We start from the raw sequence: 18,766 nt of genomic DNA on the forward strand, positions 1-18,766 counted from the left end.
CACAGTCGTGTTGTTTCATAGGATATGCCCTGGAAAATGCGACGTTTTGCAAAACTGGATATGTCAGCCAGACTGGAGTTACAGTCAGCTCTGGATGCAGAAATAAGAGCCAAACAGGCCATCCAAGAGGAGCTGAATAAAGTTAAAGCATCTAACATCATAACAGAATGGTAAGACTCTATAGTCCCACTAGAGTGAGTTCTGATTTGATCCAAAAGTATCTGGAGAGAAATTACATATTTAGTTGCCTACCTATCACTTTTTTTTTTTAAATCATGACCCAAAAAAAACTGTATGTTTGAAAATGAATTGATCCTTTTAGGCCTTTATGCAGTAATGGGACTTTAATACAGCTCTGTTTCTATCTGACTTGTTCTTAAAGTGGAATTAATAGTATTAATATTCTATTATTTACTTTTCCCTTTTCTGTAAAATTTAGTTCATTTTCAAATTTTATAGTATTAAATTCAAAATTATCTCTTGCTCAAGAATATTACATTAGTATAAAAATGTAGCATAGAATCAGAACAAAATATAATAATAATAATAATCTGTAATTTCTGGCCTCTACCATAGATTTTTTATAAATGAAGGTTCTAGTGATGATGAATTTCACAGTGGTATAATATATTTAAATTATAATTTTTTCTTACTATGTTTTAAAAAAGCATATCCTCCGCACTCTTCAGGACAGTTAGCTAATGATTACATTCCCTCCACTGTTATCACAGCAGTAGACCAAATCATACTCTGAATAAATGATAGAAGGAAAATCATAATTGGATTGGTTCAAGAATAAGTCAGTGTAGGTGATATGGAGGAACAGTAGAAAGTTCATATAACAAATCAAAATACAAATAGAAAAATCCATTCAGTGCTCAGAATACCTAAGGTTGCAAGGTCATTGAGTCACAAAAGGAAATATAGGCCTATAAATTGTTTTTAATGGTATGAAGCCTTAGTCCTTAAACTGCAGTCATTAATATTTTTAATTATATCAGAGATGCCATGTATCTCTGATTGAATTGAATTATAAATTCCTCAGTTGAATTATAAGTTCTTATTATAAATTAGTCAATTACAAACTAAATATGCTTTACTTAAATGTGCTAGTATGACACTGAAAATGGAAAACAACTTTTTCTGGAGAATATGAGTTGATCCCAACATAAAGAACTACTAAATGTCATTCTTTGTATTATAATTTGGAGTTAATGAGATCTTTCTTCTTAAGCTTAGGACATAAATTTACACATTTGTTTATAAATCAGGAATACGAGTCAAACTGAAAATTATAAACTTAGTCTTATGGTTCTCTATGAAAGAAATTTAACAGAATTCTAAAGTTAATGTTTGATTTTATACATTTTTTAAAATTTAATAATTTAGCTCATGGCTAGCAACTTTTTCAATAAAGGGCAAGATAATAAATACTTTAGGGTTTATAGGCCACATAGTTTCTGTCTACTCAACTGTGCTGTTGAGTATGAAAGCAGCCACAGACAGCACTTAAATGAATGAGCCCAAGTGTGTGCCAGTAAATCTTTATTTGCACAAGAGTAGATGGCAGGCTGGATTTGTCCTTCCTGCAGCGGTTTTCATTTCCCTGCATCATCATGACTGACATTTAAACCAAGTAAGTTCAGCTACATACATGATGGCTCATTGACAAACAATATAAATAATGACATTTTTCCTTTTGTTCCCTTATTTAAGTAAACTAAAAGATTCAGAGAAGAAGAACTTGGAACTACTATCAGAAATCGAACAACTGATAAAGGACACTGAAGAGCTTAGATCTGAAAAGGGTATGGGAATGTGTTTTGCATCCATCAGGATGTAATGTTCTATTATGAATACATTTTATTATAGAAGAATCAGCTTAATGTGTAGGTAGAATTGTTCACATGTATGAATATATGGTACACACATGCACATATTTGGTAGATAAAGTCTCTGAATTATTTTGTTTTACCTGATACACACTGTTAAAGATTTCATAAGAGAAAACTCATTTTGCCATATATTCAACTATTTTTTCAGGGCCATGGACTATATCTTGAACAATATTTTTGTGCTTAGAAACATTTGTTCTTTTCATATACTTTATACTATTCTCAAATGTTGTAGAGGATTAGCTCTCAGGGTAGTTGAAGAAATAATGTAGAAATACCTAGATTAATCCAGTATTAGAAAGGCAATTCAATAACAAAGAATTATTTTGACATTTTGATATCTTCTTCCACATTTGATACTCAAATTGCTTGCCCTGTGGGATATATCAGAGTTTATTCCCATTTTCCTGAAAATATTACTTGAGCATGTTATAATTAATGTAAAAAGTAACTCAGAATGCTTGGTAGCTTTATTACATGAACTTTAATTTTCTTTCCATCATGTGGGCATAAAGAATGTGAAGATTTAATTTTTAGAAATTCAAAATGTTATTTTCTTAACGAAAGGATCTCTTATATACAGTTATTAGAAATTCATTTTCCTGACAGTATTCCTGGCTGAATACTGACCTAATTAATTGGCTCTAAGTTGCACTTCCCTGCTGCCCTATTATTTCCCAGTCCTATGACACAGAGTGACAAAGCTGGTTGGGTCTCTCCATCTGCTTTTAAAACTGTAGAGAAAAGAGAGTAATCACACAAAGGGGTAAACATGAGAAAAGCCATTAAAAGTAGTAGATGTTCAATAAATTTTTGTTATGAATGAGAAAGGAAGGAATCCCGAAAAAGTGAATTAGGAACTCAGATTAGGAGCATAAGGCATCATGCCAAAATGAAAATCAAGCTTTAATTTTCACATATGAAGAATGGAGGGAGCTGCATTATTTAGCAAGTAGAGGAAAAAGTATGTAAGACGTGGAGGACCTGTGGCCCAAAAAGCAATTTATATAGAAAAGAGAGCAGTGAGGAGTATGACTTAACCAGTTGGCATTGATTGCATCATTTTATAGTAGATCTAAATTTGCAAAAGAAGAAATTTAATTTATTACATTGCATGTTAGCCTATGGCTTTTATTTGAATTTTGAGCATTGCAGAATAATAAAATTTCACTGTTATAAAATGATCTATTTAAATAATATAATGTAATTTTTATATAATGAGGCAAGGATTTTGTTTGTCTCCTTCTTTACTGTTGTATCTCCAGTATGTAGACAAGGCTTGGCAAAAACCCTCAAAGCAAACATTTATTGATGGAACAAAATTCTACACTGCCATGTTTGGCAACCGTGGTATATTATTAGAGAGTAATTCAGAAAAGCACATAAATTGATACCAATTTAATGGATCAGTTTAGTCCTAATGATATGGAGATCAGAAGTGTGTATTGGTGTTTCTCCTTTTTCCTCCCTAGTATTTATCATTATATGTGTATGATTAAGAATTATTTTGGAAATTATGCAATTAGAGTTAATACCATAGCCAAGAGATATGCATCGATTTTTTAAAAATTTGTCTGAGAAAAGCTCAGATTTGGAGTCCTCATTCTCCAGCCCTAGCTTTTCTCAGACAAACTTTTGTCATAGAATTTGTCAATAAAACAGTAAATGAAATCAGATTGAAGCCTGAGCAAAAGTTTATTCATAATTTAATGTTTGATTTACCACTGCATTTTTTAAATAAAAGGTTATTTGTATTGGTGTATACTATATACGTGATGAAAGTATTTCAGAAAGGAAACCTTGTTTGGTGCTAAATTATCTTAGAAAAATCAGACCTAACTAGAGTCCTATTTTTTTAAAAATTTCCCAAGTCTACCAAAAGATTTAATGTGCTTTTTACGGTGTACTATACAGGAAAAGAAACTCAAGAACTCAAGTAAGTCAAGAAACAAGTATTTCCTAGAGATTGATGTAGTTTAACTATTGAGTCATAGTACAAGAAACACGAATGTATTTTAGTCTTTTTAATATGTGGAGTTAATAATGTTAATTGGTTTTAAAATATGGTAGTTTGCAAGCAGCTTTTTAATAGATTCAGACAGGAAAGGTCATCCATGAAAATTAGCGTTAATTGTTCTAGTTTTAAGAAAAGTTGCTGCTGTCTTCTAGGTATAGAGCACCAAGACTCACAGCATTCTTTCTTGGCATTTTTGAATACGCCTACCGATGCTCTGGATCAATTTGAAGTAAGTATTAAACCTTTCAGATATCCCCTGTGGTCGATTTAAAATTTATTTTGTGATTTAAAATTTATTTGCAATAAAACCTTTATTGCATCCCATATAAGAGGACCTAGAATCTTATATAAACAAAAATGTATTATGAAAGAAAGATATGTCCTGCAATATTATGAAAACTTTAATCATAAACTTTTCTTGTATTTAAGAGATATCTAAGATCTAAATAAGAGAGTCATTGTAAGATTTAAAAGAAATTTCATCTCTTTCCCTGAGGAACAGTAAGTTCAGAACAGATCCTAACTTTAAATAATTTAAACTTTTTTTTCCTCCAAAATATAGAGCCACAATAAAAAAAAGCAAGTGAAAATGTCAGAGCTCACAATAGGGCAATGCTGGTTCCAATTCCAAATCAATAGAGTTTTTTAGAAGTATACCAAAGGAATGCTTTTTGTTAAAAGTATTGCATATAGAATTTATTTGGCACACTCCAGAATAATGAAATAGTGACTGTGTGACTCTGTCATTCTTTGGTACTTAAATTCTTTGCTAGAAAAAAGCTATGGTTGAACTTTTTATCTCAGAAAAAAATTTGTTAGTAATTATGTCTTAATCAACAGATAATTGTACATATCTGAGCAAGGCACTGTTGTAGGTGCTGGAGATACAATAGTGACAAAATCAATCAAGTCCTGCCCCTCAGGAAGCCTACATTCTAGTGGGAACCGTTAGAAGGCAGAGATTCTGTTGTTTACCTTTAGTTGTTACCTTTTAAAGTGCGTCCATTTAATTTAATTAATAATGATTTGCAATGAGCTTCAATTTATTACACCTTGAGCACAGTATATGAATTGTATTTCATTCTTTTGGGAAAGGGGAAAAGAATCACTCTTTAAAACGTAGTTAATGAATTTCTAAGTTTCTTGAGAAACAATGACAATGACTGCTTTTCTCATTTATTTATTTGAATTAATGTCATTTGCCTTTCAATTGTTCTACAAAATTTTTGATTTATTATTTGTTCTTATTAAATTGCTTCATCCATATTTTCTATTTTTTTATTGCTGTATTCGTTAAATAGGATTCCTTTTCTTCTTCCTCATCTTCACTGATTGATTTTTTGGATGACGTAAGTCTTTGATTTTCAAACAAATGCATCCTTCAGTAAAAGAGATCAGTGAATTGATATGAAGAATTTACCTAGTAATGCAGTCAGTTTTAGAAATATCACACTTGATAATTTGTGAGCCAAAATGTGCTTCTTTCTTACCTTAAATACAAAGAAGAGTTATCATTATTAAATATAATAAAATAAAAATGTACTTTAAAAAATGCATTGGCCATCAGAGAATCTCTGTAGTTCCATTCTTTGCAACAGTTCTGAAGACTGGAGTGCTTATTTGATTGTTGTCACTATATAGCTATATAGATATAAGTAATTGCTCATTTTTGTTTTTCAAGGCAGTTTCTATTTCACATTTCCCTTTTCTTTCCAGCAGTTTACTACTTGGTTTATATGTTAGTTAAAAGCAAGCCTCTGGTGGTATAATAAAAAGTGACATTTTATTAACTCTTCCAATAGAGTTTATCATACATAACACAATAGTTGAGTGCAAATCAATTTTTAATGCTGACAGAATTTCTCTTCTAATGTGAAAATTGATTTTAGTTAACATATGCACTGTAAATTGACTGCATTATCATTTTCTCTCCTAAATTAATTCTATAGATTCAATAATTTAGAAGTTCCTAATGTGTATTGTTCTCTTACAGAAATACCTGACATATACATTCTTTATTCTGCTTTAAATGGCACAGTAATTCTTGTTGTGAAGCATTGTATTTTCCTATTGAGCATTCTATCTTTGCAGAAATTAGAAAACAAAGTGGGTTCAGATGCAAATGCAGTGCATATAACTTTTTTTAAATCAGGGGGAACTCTTAATGTTTCATTTTTTGTGTTTTGTTAAATATAATTCTTACACTGAAAAGCATAATTTTTTACTAAAGAAAAATCCTGATCTATATTTTTGAGTGGTTTTTTTTTTAATTTCTTGAAATATTTATACCAAAATGCACACCTTTTCATTCTAAATTGAAACTGTTTTACTATTCTTGAGATACATAATTATAGTAGTTATAGTTTTTTAAAGTGTGATAAACAGAGAACTTTCTTGATACATAATATTTGATGTTATAATCTGATGTATATTTTACTAAAATATTCAGTATAGTATTTCCATATAGATAACATTCACCTTAAAAAGAATGGAAAGGAAATCTGAACAAATATTTTAATTGTTCTTTCTCCTAGAACACCATTTTCATTTTTCTTTCTAACAAACTCTTTTCTCCATCCCTTTTTCTCTCACAAAAATCTCTGAATGTAAAGCACAGGAGTAGTATCTATTTTGACAAATAGATTAGCTCTTCTCAATAAAAGTACACTTCAGCCCCCTGCTGCCTCATCTCTGCTCTCATATACTGTCTTCCACCACCACCCCACTGCAGTGTCTTAAGTTTCCCACTTTTACTCATGCTCCAGGAATATCCTTTCTTATCCTTCTCCCACTATTACTCAGCACAGATTCATAGATTCAATTCAGTTCAATTCAGATCTAAATTGTTAAGCAGAACAAAGGAACTCCTGTTATAAAACAAGCAGTAGCTAAGTTCAGAGACTGCTGAATGTTTATGAGTCAGGCCCCAGCTCTTTAAGGGCGTGGTTTTCCTCTCATTTGCTTCCTAAGCGCTTTCCTCTCCATTTATTGCTGAAGCACTTAAGTTGATTCAAATCCTGTCACTGACATTTTCTTGGTATATAATTTGGAGCAAGATATCTAACCTTTCTATGCATTGGTTTGCTTATTGGACAGACAGGGATAATAATAGTACTAATCTCATAAGCTTGTTTGAAAATTTAAAGTGACAATGTATTTAATGCCTTCAATGATATTGGTTATTATTTCATTACTCTTAATAGGCCAGTTCCCCTCCATTGCTGTGTTCTCTTTAGCTTCCTTTCTTGTTCATAATTTCAGTTTCACTTGAGTACTTTCTAAGCTCTTTACCACTCAGCCTTCCACTCACCACCAGTATGAATCACTATACTTTCCTCCTATTGAATCACATTACTATTGGAGATGATTTTTCATGTCAGGGTGAAGACTATCCATCAGCTTCCATTTAAAAAAATATTTTGTATTCTTAATTCATATTTTATGGCATAAACCTCTTATTTCTCCTCATAGTTTGTAACTATGACTACCCTTTCCATCATTAGCATCCATTTCATCCTCAAAGTCATAATAGAATAATGGTATTCAATCTTTGGCATGCTTAGGTTCAGCATCGAAGGTATTTAGTATCAATAGATAAAACTCGGGTTCCTTGACTTTCTTATTACTCTTAAACGCTTGGATTCTTAAGGATGAAAATAAATCTTGATTGTTCTGTGTGCCCAAACTAGTTAGGCTGTTGTGCATCTTGTTTATAATATGTGACTGCCCTCTGTTACTATGTAGACTCTATTAACTAACCCATAGGATACATCCTCTGCTCATTCTTTTCTGTTTCCTGTCTCATTGCTATAGAAAAGAAAAATATTGTGCTGAAGACCTAAAATCGAATTGCAGCTGGAATTTGTAGGTATAGGAGGGAATAAGGTTAGTCTTAAGCGAAATTATACAAGTGCAGCTTTCCTTTGTGTCCACGCGTCATTGTCCTCCTCGCCCAGTGCCCTCATGCCGCCCTCCAGTGCTTTACCACCAGTGCCTCCCCGCCTCCAAAATTACCTTCTGGTTTTATCCTTCACCCCCACACAGGCCTGTTAACACTATAATTATTTTACTTATAGTATGCCCAATCACTTTCCTATCTCTAGTTTTTCCTCAGTATGTTTCGTCTGTTATTCAGAATTCAGATGAATGCTAGAATTTGTGGCAGTCTTGGAAGACATTTGGAACAAGTTGCTTACCTTTTAAGTTACACTGTTTAGACAGCTCTTAACAGAAGAGAAGGAGCATTTGTAACACCAGTCTTTCCTTCCCTCTGATTCAGACAAAGCAGAATGCATTCTCCACACTCTACTTCTGTAACTCACAGGAGCTTAGGCATTTGGACTTTTCTACATGTAGAATAACAGACTTTGGAAGGAGAAAGGAACCCTAGAAAATCTATAGCCCAGTGATTTTAGTCATTATATACCACAGCACTCTCACTAATAGATAAGTATGTTGTTGTTTAGTCGCTGGGTCGTGTCTGACTCTTTGCGACCCCATGGACTGTAGCCTGCCAGGCTCCTCTATCCATGGGATTTCCCAGGCAAAAATACTGGTGTGGGTGGTCATTTTCCTTTTCTAGGGGATCTTCCTAATTCAAGGATCAAACCTGCATCTCCTGCATTATAGGCTGATTCTTTTTTTTTTAACTTATTTATTTATTTTAATCAGAGACTAATTACTTTCCAATATTGTAGTGGTTTTTGCTATACACTGACATGAATTAGCCATGGGTGTACATGTGTTCCCCATCCTGAACTCCCCTCCCACCTCCCTCCCCATCCCATCCCTCGGGGTCATCCCAGTGCACTGGCCCTGAGCACCCTGCCTCTTGCATCGAACCTGGACTGGTGATCTGTTTCACATATGGTAATATACATGTTTCAATGCTATTCTCTCAAATCATCCCACCCTCGCCTTCTCCCACAGAGTCCAAAAATCTCTTCTTTACATCTGTGTCTTTTTTGCTGTCTTGTATATAGGGTCATCGTTACCATCTTTCTAAATTCCAGATATATATGCATTAATATACTGTATTGATGTTTTTCTTTCTGACATACTTCACTCTGTATAACAGGCTCCAGTTTCATCCACCTCACTAGATGGTGGATGCACTCTTTTTAGCTGAGTAATATTCCATTGTGTATATGTACCATAGCTTTCTTATCTATTCGTCGGCCAATGGAAATCTAGGTTGCTTCCACATCCTGGCTATTGTAAACAGTGCTGCGATGAACATTGGAGTACACGTGTCTCTTTCAATTCTGGTTTCCTCGGTGTGTATGCCCAGCAGTGGGATTGCTGGGTCGTATGGCAGTTCTATTTCCAGTTTTTTAAGGAATCTCCGCACTGTTCTCCATAGTGGCTGTACTAGTTTGCATTCCCACCAGCAGTGTAAGAGGGTTCCACTGAGCCATCTGGGAAGCCCAGTAGATATGTTACTCCCCAATTAGTGACAGTGACTAGGATTCTCAGTCTTAGGAGTAATAGGGAAATGTTGATAAAGGGGTTATGTATGGCATTCTTTAGGGCAGATAAAAGGAAGGTGAGTTAATTTTGAAAGAAACTGGGGCCATTTTGATAAGTAGTCTCTTGGGTAAGGCATTCCCAGAGCCAGTAAGACAGCAGTCAAACAGACACCAGGATCCCTTCTGCTGTAGAAATTGTTTCCTCTTTTACCCTCATCTTTGCTCTCAGCCCCACTTGCCCAGTGGTAGACAGCCTATGATACTACATACCAGGTCCAGCCTCATCTCTAGGTTACAGGTGGGGAACAGTAGAGCTCACCAGTTCGAATTTCCCCCCAGCTGTTCCCTTTGTTCCCACTGTAGCAGATCAAGGTATCATTTTAGACTAAGCTTACAGAAACTTCCCATTCTGTCCAACTCATTTTCTCCTTTTCAAGTAAACCCCCAAAGTACTTGACTATATTAAAGGAGTACAAAGTACAGTTATATAAATGAATTAGTTGCTGTTTATATTTGATAAACATACTGTCATATACTAGGTATATGCCAGGTAAGTTTTGAGTTTTGTTAGATTACAGGTCTGTTCTCTGTTCATTTAGGCTAAGTTCACAGATGTGAAAATTGCCTACTTATCTGACAAATGAGAATGTACCATCTTGCTCTTTGGAGGTTGTCTTACTCTAGTGTACTGAGAAAAAGAGTTAATCAAGTAATTAATGCTCTAGAATATAAAGGTCAGACATAAAGGAATAAAGGTAAAACATTTAGTCCAATTGTTTAGTACTCCTAATGTGTTCTTTTCTTGCATTCTGGCATATTAAGAGAAGAGTAGCCTGAAAGTATTGGCAAGCTGAGTTCTACTCTTGGTTTTGGCCTCCTTTAAAAGCTTATTAAGGTGTCCCCAAATATTTAATTTCAGTCCTGACTCCCTAGTAGGTTCCTTCATGTATGTTTTGCTTTTTAACATTGTTCTCCCCCCAGCTTCTCTCATATTCTGTCATAGGCAGCCACAGAAATCTGCAACTTGGCATCATGGGTTAACTGATTCTGGGGAAAGTTGATCACACGTGAGAATCAATGAAAGATGAAATTCTGAAACATGAATTGTAAAGACTTGTTTTTAATACTATGGCTGAAGCTAGGCCTAGATCCTTCTAAGAAATAACAAAATTTCTATAATTTCCTCCTTTAACTCTTGTTTTTTAAAACTTCCACATATTAAGTCCAATCTGACTTGAAATTTTCAATTTCAGAAGATTGTCACATGTAATCTTCTCTATTTTAGGCAGCATGTTATATTATATATTATATATTATATCAATAATATATTTGGGTAACTAGAGGGAAACAGTCATGACTACATAGTCTTTTATCCCTTTGGTTTTTTATTAAATAAGACCTCTGAAATACATTAACTGAAACCTTAGAATCTATTAGCCAAACTCTATGTCCATAAGATAAATTACTTCTTTTGGTTTCTGCTTATCATGCTTACTCCCATAATCAGCCTTGAAGTTCTGGTGGCAATTTATAGATCTAGATATAAAATGGTATATGATTGCACACTTAAGAAAATGTACTGGTTTTCAGTGCTTGCTATGAGACCCAATTTCAGTGTTTATATAAAACCATGGTATGTGTGGGTATGTTCAAGAGGTTTAAGAGTGTGTGTGTTTTCCTTTGATTGTACCATCAGAAAATGTAACTTGCCCTTTTCTATTGAAAATGTAAAAATGGTCTGATTTCTACATAGCCACTTGGGGAAGAACATTATTACAATGGTGATTTAGTATCACTGTTAGCTTAGAAAACCTCTTGTCATTCATATGCAGAGAAAGTTTTGAGAGACATTTTGACTTGTTTTGCATACAGTGGTAATATAATTTGAGCTATTCAATGTTCTGTCTCATGATTTTAACATAATCTGGACTTTCAGAATATGTATAGCCAATACGTAAGGGTTTCTCTATGCTAAATATTTTAGCACTTTTTACAGGTGTGGTACTCTGCTGTGCACAGTGGTAGATACTAAGATAAATCAGACATAGAAGTAGACCTCAAATACTTATCTTATTATTAGAAAAAATAAATACACTTTTGTTCTATACGAAGTAGAAAATGGTGAATGCCATAAGAAATAGTTAGGTTAAATATCATATAATTTCAGAAGGATTTATTTAATATTTATTAAGAATTTTTAAGTTTATAAGTTTTATGCTAAGCATAATACAGTATTTCCTGCCCTTAAGGATCTGATCTGATGGAAAAGACATATAAATAATTATAACACCCATGGAAGAAGTACAGTAATAAAAGATTCAGACTGCATATCATGGGAGTAGAAAGGAGATATTAAGGAGCTTATATTTAATCAGTCCCATATGTAATAATTATTAAAAATCTTAACAGAGGAGAAAGGTGACCAGCTTCCTTTAAGACAAGTTAAATTTGAGGTGCCTGAGGGACATGCATGTGGAAATGTTCGACAGATAGTTTTCTATATGAGTCAGCAGCTTAAGGAAAAGGAGTGAACAGAAACTGGCAGTACAAATTTGGGAATGAGCAACATAGTTGAAACTAGATTAAGATCTGCCAGGGAGGGATTGTATTAGGTTGGTATAAAAGTAATTGTGGTTTTGGACTGTGAATTTTAATTCATTGTAACTAGATTCAAACTCATCTTTATTAATCAAAATAGCAACCATTACAATCAGCACATTTTTACCAATGAGAAATAAGTTTTTATTTCTGTAGCATAAAAATCCATGGTTCGGGGGCTGAATGAACTCTTGGGAAGCATTTTCTGCCTCCTCCTGGTGGTGGAAGCATTTTCCCTACAAAAAGTTGTCGAGATGCTTGAAGAAGTGGTAGTCGGTTGACAAGATGTCAGGTGAATATGGCAGATGAGGCAAAAGTTTGCAGCCCAGTTTGTTCAACTTTTGAAGTGTTGGTTGTGCGGTGTGCTGTCAGGCATTGTCATGGAGAAGAATTGGGCCCATTCTGTTGACCACTTCTGGCTGCAGGCATTGCAGTTTTCAGTGCATATCATCAATTTGCCAAGCCTACTTCTCAGATGTAATGGTTTCGCCAGGATTCAGAAAGCTGTAGTGGGTAGCAGAACACCAAAAACTGACCATGACCTCCTTTTGGTGCAAGTTTGCCTTTGGGAAGTACTTTGGAACTTCTTCTTGGTCCAGCCACTGAGCTGGTCGTTGCTGGTTTCACATAAAATCCACTTTTCGTCACACATCACAATTCAATTGAGAAATGGTTCATTGTTGTTGGATAGAATAAAATGACAATTTCTCTATTTTTCAGTCAGCTCATGAGGCACCCATTTGTAGAGCATTTTCACTCTTTCCCATTTGCTGCAAATGCCGAATGACCATAGAATGGTTCATGTTGAGTTCTTAGGCAACTTCTTGTGTAGTTGTAAGATCAGCTTTGATGATGGCTCTCAGTTGGTCATTGTCAACTTCAATGGCTGGTCACTACACTCCTCATCTTCAGGGCTCTCGTCTCCTTTGCAAAACTTCTTGAACCACCCCTGCACTGTATGTTCATTAGCAGTTCTTGGGCCAAATGTGTTGCTGATGTTGCGAGTTGTCTCCACTGCTTTATGATCCATTTTGAACTCAAATTTTTAAAAAAATCACTCGAGTGTACTTTTTGTCTAATGTCATTTCTATAGTCTAAAATAAATACAAAATAAACAGCATGTAATAAGTCATTAGCAAAAAAAATAAAGAAATGTGCTTTAAAACTGTATATAGCATAACCACATTTATTTAAGAATATATTCCAATATCAAATGGCAAAGTTCAGCAATGCAAAACTGCAATTACTTTTGCACCAACCTAGTAGCAAAAGAAAAGTGGTGAGTCAGAACACAAACCCAGGATCTTTCACATTGAGAAGGGTGGAGCAGTAAGAAGAGGAGCAGTGGTCACAGGGGATGACTCAGGAAAGTGTTCTGTCACAAAAACTAAAGGAGTAGTACAGTTTTAAGAGGGAATGGTTAGCAGCCTCAGGTACAGCCAAGATGTCTGGTACCATCAGACAAACAGGAGACCCTGATCTTCACAGTATTTCATTAGAGCAGTCAAAGCAGAAGTCAGATTGTACTGTATGGAGAAGTGATTGAGAGGCTCAGAAGTAGAGGCAGTGATTGTATACCATTTTGCGAAGTCCGACTATGAAGGTTTGAATCTTACCTCTGCCACTTACCAGTTTTTTGACCTGTTTCAAGTTAATTTGTTTTCTTCATGTTTAAAATGGAGATTGTAATACCTTATATTAATCCTTCTATGAAGATTTTGAAAGTTAATATATGTAAGGTTCTTTGAAAAGTACCTGTATGTATTTTACATGTGATAGATGTTAGCTATTATCATTTTTAAGGAAGAGAGAGGAGAGATTAAATATTTGCTAGAGAAGGAGCTGGTGGTTGAGTTATTAATGTTTGATTGTTTGGTTTTGGGGAGTATGGAGGGAGACAGGTACTTCCTATTAGTAACCGAAGAAGTATAACTTGGTTTGAACCCGAGACTTTAGCCTCTACTATAATGGAAGACTGTGATTGGACTAAGAACCTGTTTAGAAATCTGCAGACTTTCTAATCCTAGTTTACTGTTAACTCTTGGGTTATAGTGTTTGTCACCTACCATTCCAATTTCCTACAGAAAGAAATAATAATTCCTGTTTACCAAACTGCCAGTTATTATACAAGTAAAACTGATAATCTTGAATGATGTTTCTTATCCATGAGGTTTTCTCTTAAATTTTCTGTAACTCCTGTAGACTCAGTTTATAAATTCACTCCTCTAGGTACCCATAAAAATCTTGTACATGCCCCTCCAGGTTCCCAAAAAACTTTGTACATGCCCTTACCACAGCATTTGTCACATTGTTGGTGGTGTGATGCTCCCCCACCCGTCTGTGAACTGCAGTGCTCTCTATTAAGTGTCTGGCATATTATAAAGCCTCAATAAACATCAGGTTGAATTGGTTATAGAAAAGTGAGTAGATATGATACATATTTGGATGCTCTATTGCTTGAGCATCACAAATTTCAAAAACTTCAAAAATAGTTCTATGTAATTGTTTTCTTATTGTTACCTTTTCTGAATTACTTAATTCTTTAATGTCAGAAGGCAAAGGTCCTTCTTTTGATTAAGCCTAATGTCTAGTCAGGATGGACAATGTTGTTGAAGTAGCTTTTTGTGTTAATTCAACATCAGTAATTCTAAAGGCCTAATTTAGCACTTACCATTGAAAAGAGTAAGAATTTGGTAGTAATTGCCTGAAGCAAAACTACTTAATTAAATGTTTTGTTTAAATGCTTACTAGCACTAAATCAGAGTTATTCAGATCCTTTTTGTACTCTTATTTGAAGTTGCCACCACCAACCTTTCCAGAAAAGAGATTGGCCATAACTTGATGGATCATTACTTGGTGGGTGACTGTGCAAGGTCCCGTGAAAATTTGATTACCACTCTTAGATGGAGCCTGAACAGCTTTCTTTACTTTCCTGTCTTCCAGTTTTTTTCTGAAAATGCCTGTACTTTCAGCCTATCAGAACTATGTCTTTATATGTATGTTTATATGCTTTGTCTGTTAATAAGTATTAGTCACTGAGAGTCGTGTGTGTAAATACTTGTAACGTAGTATTCTCCTTTCTCTGTTGAAGCGCTCTCCATCCTGCACTCCAGCTAGCAAAGGCAGACGTGTAAGAGACTACTGCACTTGTGTGCCCGTCCCGATGCCCTCTGCCCTCGCTTTGATCCTCTTTGCCTGTGGTTGCAGTACATGCTGATGTTTCTGTGGTGTATTACATTTATTGCATGCTTTGTGCTGCTGCTCTTGCTATTGCTACTCTGCTTTTCTGTATTTTCTTTTTTTGTTGTTTTTTGGCTTTGGCCGCAAAGCTTTAGGAATGTTCATATAAATTTCTATAACCAAAATACTAAAATTGTAAGATATCTTTTTTATTTTGATTGGGTGAAAAAGTGATCCTAAAGTATGCTTTCTAAATTGGCCACATAGAAAGTAAATGAGTTTCTAAATAATCCACTGTAACCAGTTATGTAGAGATTTGTAGAGATTTTAATTATGTAGAAAAAAAGCTTGATAATTCACATTATGCAAAATTCAAAAAAGATTTGGGATAAGGTATGAATCTGACTGATTGTAATTTTTGTAAATCAATTCTGGAGAAATCTTTGATAGATTTTTTAGCATAGTTCAAAGCTATATTCCAAACTACCTTGTATTTAGAGATTTGAGGCAATGATGTTGACAGTCATTTATATTCTAAGATATTTCCGAGATTGAAAAAAACATTTATAGCTTTCTTTATATATGTATTGATTACAAGCTATAACCATCTTCCTGTGCTAAACCCAATCCAGTGTTTCTCAACCTGAAATTGGGCAAGCCACTATCTTTATGCTGTAAGGTTCTGATATGTCCCGAATGGGGAGTCTGTTTGTGAAAAGGTCTCAAATTTTTCTAAACCAGCCTCCACCCCAATACCAATATACACACATTCAGACTCACTAGTTGAAAAGAGAGCTGACACGGTTTGCTCTGGTTTTCATAGGTAATGTAAATAACAACATTCAAAAGGAAAATCTATGATTGATACAAATTTCAAGCTTTCTCTTGTCACCTTCATGACTTTTGGTGTTGATCAGCACCTTCAATCCATAATTTTGGACTGGGAAAGTTCTAAAGGGAATTATCTGGTTTATGGAGGGCATGGGAAGCTGTGAGTCTCTCCACAAGCAGTGGTCTTCTTGTGGAGAGACCCACAGCTTCCTGTGCTCTTATCTTCCAGGTGTGATGAACAGTTGATTATAAAATAAACATGATTAACCCTAGCATAGCGTATGTTTTCAAGCTACTGTTTAATAATGAATAAGCAGTTCAGATCCAGTGGTATGGCAAGTAGAACTGCGACTTCAACTGATACCTCATTAATTAATGAAGTTGAAAAGATTGCTGGTTAATTGACTTATTGATTATTTTTATATTTGGATATTTGGATTTATCCAATCTGAATATATGTTAATTAGAAAAAAAGACCTAAATGTTGTGTGCTGAGTTATATTTGGTTCAAATAATTAGTCTGTGGATTGACTACTTTATTAACTGTTTGTTTTTGAATAAGATTATCCTTCAGAGAGATTTTGTTTTTCTGGTTAAATTTATCATTAATTATGTTTTTTGCCTTGTAGATCTCTGACCACACAGAATATTTTTGTGACTCTTTAAATTCGGAAAAATTTTTGAGGGAAATAGTTGTTATAAGGCCCCTGCTATTTAGTTTATATTTTAATCTATAGGATATAATTAAGTCACTTTTCTAGAGCCTATTGGCTTATAATTAATTACATATGACTTTTTTAAATGCAGATGTGATAGGCTTGGTAATTCCCTTTCCAGGCTTCCTTTAATTTTTCCTTATTGAATATTTGACAGATAAGAAGTCAGGTAATGTCTATGAGGGAGGTGATTAAAGAGTTACCAACTATTCAACAGTTAAATGGAAGCATAGAATAATGAGTAACTTTAATAGTCCCTGGAAACATCCATGAAAACAGCAGGACACAAATAGTTACCATTTCTAACAATGACCTTGAATCTAACTGTGGCATACAGTTTTTATGTTACATACTGTGTTTTTAGACAAGAAATACATAGTATTTTCATAAATTTAAAAATGTTTAAGTGACTGAAATGTTATGTAAGTGAGGTGTACATTTTTATTTCCCATGTGCTCTAAAGCCTCATTTATAATCTAGACATTTATGTACTTTTTATGTGGTTTAGTTTAATTAATTATAGTATAAAAAAGATTTGTTATTAATATTATTATTAATGTCTGAATACAGATGGTTATGGAAAGTTTTATTATGTTTTCATTAATAGTGAGAAACACTGAGTATCTTTTGGATTATTCCTTTAGAAATTAAAGCAGAGAATGTAAATAGCCAATATGTGACTGGACTTTAGTCTATGTTTTCTTAGAACATGTGTAAATTCTCCAGAGTAGATATTCAAATAAATAAGCTGAAAATAATTTAAGGAGAAATTTTCATAAAGAGAAACAAGTTACATCATTTATAACTAGTAAGATTACATTTACTGGTCATAACCTTTAGTAATTTATGATTTGTTTTAGAATGATAGAATGATAAAATTTATTTACTGTTATCTAAATGATATGCAATACTGGTTTTTAAATCATAAAGTGAAAGTGAAGTTGCTCAATCGTGTCCGACTCTTTGAGACTTCATGGACTATAGCCCATCAGGCTCCTCCATCCATGAAATTTTCCAGGCAAGAATACTGGAGTGGGTTGCCATTTCCTTCTCCAGGGGATCTCCCTGACCCAGGGATCGAACCCGGGTCTCCTGCATTGTGGGCAGATGCTTTTACCATCTAAGCCACCAGGGAAGCCGTTTAAATCATAAGCACAATTAAAAGAAATAACTATTTCACTGAAAGCTTGAGGTTATAACATGTTTCTGAATAGTAAAAATTGGGTTACTTTCTCTTTGTTTCTAAAATACTTCCAGCTACAGGATAAAGAAAACTGATGAAAATTTGGATTTTTTTTCTGTTAACTTTGAGTTTTATATTTACCAATACAAAACAATGTATTAGATGCAAACTGTTTTTAAATCTCTATCAAATTCATATCAAGTCTTGGTATCTTTTTCTTTTAAAACTAGGTTTCTTCTGTGAATGTTTTGCCACTTGTTCAAATCTATAATTATTTTTGGAGTAGAAAAGACCCATTAATACATATTTAAGAAAGTTGTTTTTGATCTTTTTATTATTTATAAGGAGGCCATATTGCATAATTTGAGAAAATCTGGAATAGTGTGGGTCATCTAAAAATCAGATCTTAGCCAAAGCGGAAAAAATTTTCTATTTCACCATACTGTTCTAAAAAGACATTTTGTGGGTTATTCATTAGAGAAATCCTAATAAATTCAGGAAACATTATGGACTTTTTACATGACATTGTTATGCACTGTGAATAGTATGCTGATAATAGGCTTTTCTGCTTTTTTTTTTCAAGCAATAGAGCATTAAGTAAAAGTGACATTAAAGTATAGTAAATATTTCTAAAAAAAAAAGTATAGTAAATATTTCTAATACTTATTCATCAGAATAACTCCTTAAAGTATGTTTACTTAGAAAAAAAGAATCAGTTAATCAAAAAATAGAAAAAGAATTACTTTTACATAGAGAAGTTTCTCAGTAGATCACAGCTTATAAATATTGAGTGAATTGCTTATTATTGTTAGTGTGTTAGTTGCTCAGTCGTGTCCGACTCTTTGCAGTCCCATGGACTGTAGCCTGCCAGGCTCCCC

General features: G+C 33.9%; 1 protein-coding gene and 1 non-coding gene across 21 annotated transcripts in view; one reads left to right on the forward strand and one right to left on the reverse strand.

Moving 5' to 3' along the window:
- CDC42BPA (CDC42 binding protein kinase alpha) overlaps positions 1 to 18,766 on the forward strand; it is a 290,294-nt gene that overhangs the window by 225,801 nt on the left and 45,727 nt on the right. For 6 of the 20 annotated variants that reach the window (XM_020915209.2, XM_020915219.2, XM_070474422.1 and 3 more), the window contains 5 exons: positions 22 to 170; positions 1,717 to 1,808; positions 4,065 to 4,141; positions 5,214 to 5,261; positions 15,070 to 15,108. In XM_020915209.2, coding sequence (XP_020770868.1) covers positions 22 to 170; positions 1,717 to 1,808; positions 4,065 to 4,141; positions 5,214 to 5,261; positions 15,070 to 15,108 — 405 coding nt within the window. The remainder of the gene's footprint in view (positions 1 to 21; positions 171 to 1,716; positions 1,809 to 4,064; positions 4,142 to 5,213; positions 5,262 to 15,069; positions 15,109 to 18,766) is intronic. The other 14 variants (XM_020915211.2, XM_020915217.2, XM_020915221.2 and 11 more) reach the window with 4 other exon arrangements.
- Positions 17,767 to 17,840, reverse strand: TRNAC-ACA (transfer RNA cysteine (anticodon ACA)). The gene has a single exon. It is a non-coding gene; the product is annotated as a tRNA-Cys (tRNA).

Source organism: Odocoileus virginianus, chromosome 11 (genome assembly GCF_023699985.2).
Source record: "Odocoileus virginianus isolate 20LAN1187 ecotype Illinois chromosome 11, Ovbor_1.2, whole genome shotgun sequence".
Classification (NCBI taxonomy): Eukaryota; Metazoa; Chordata; class Mammalia; order Artiodactyla; family Cervidae; genus Odocoileus; species Odocoileus virginianus.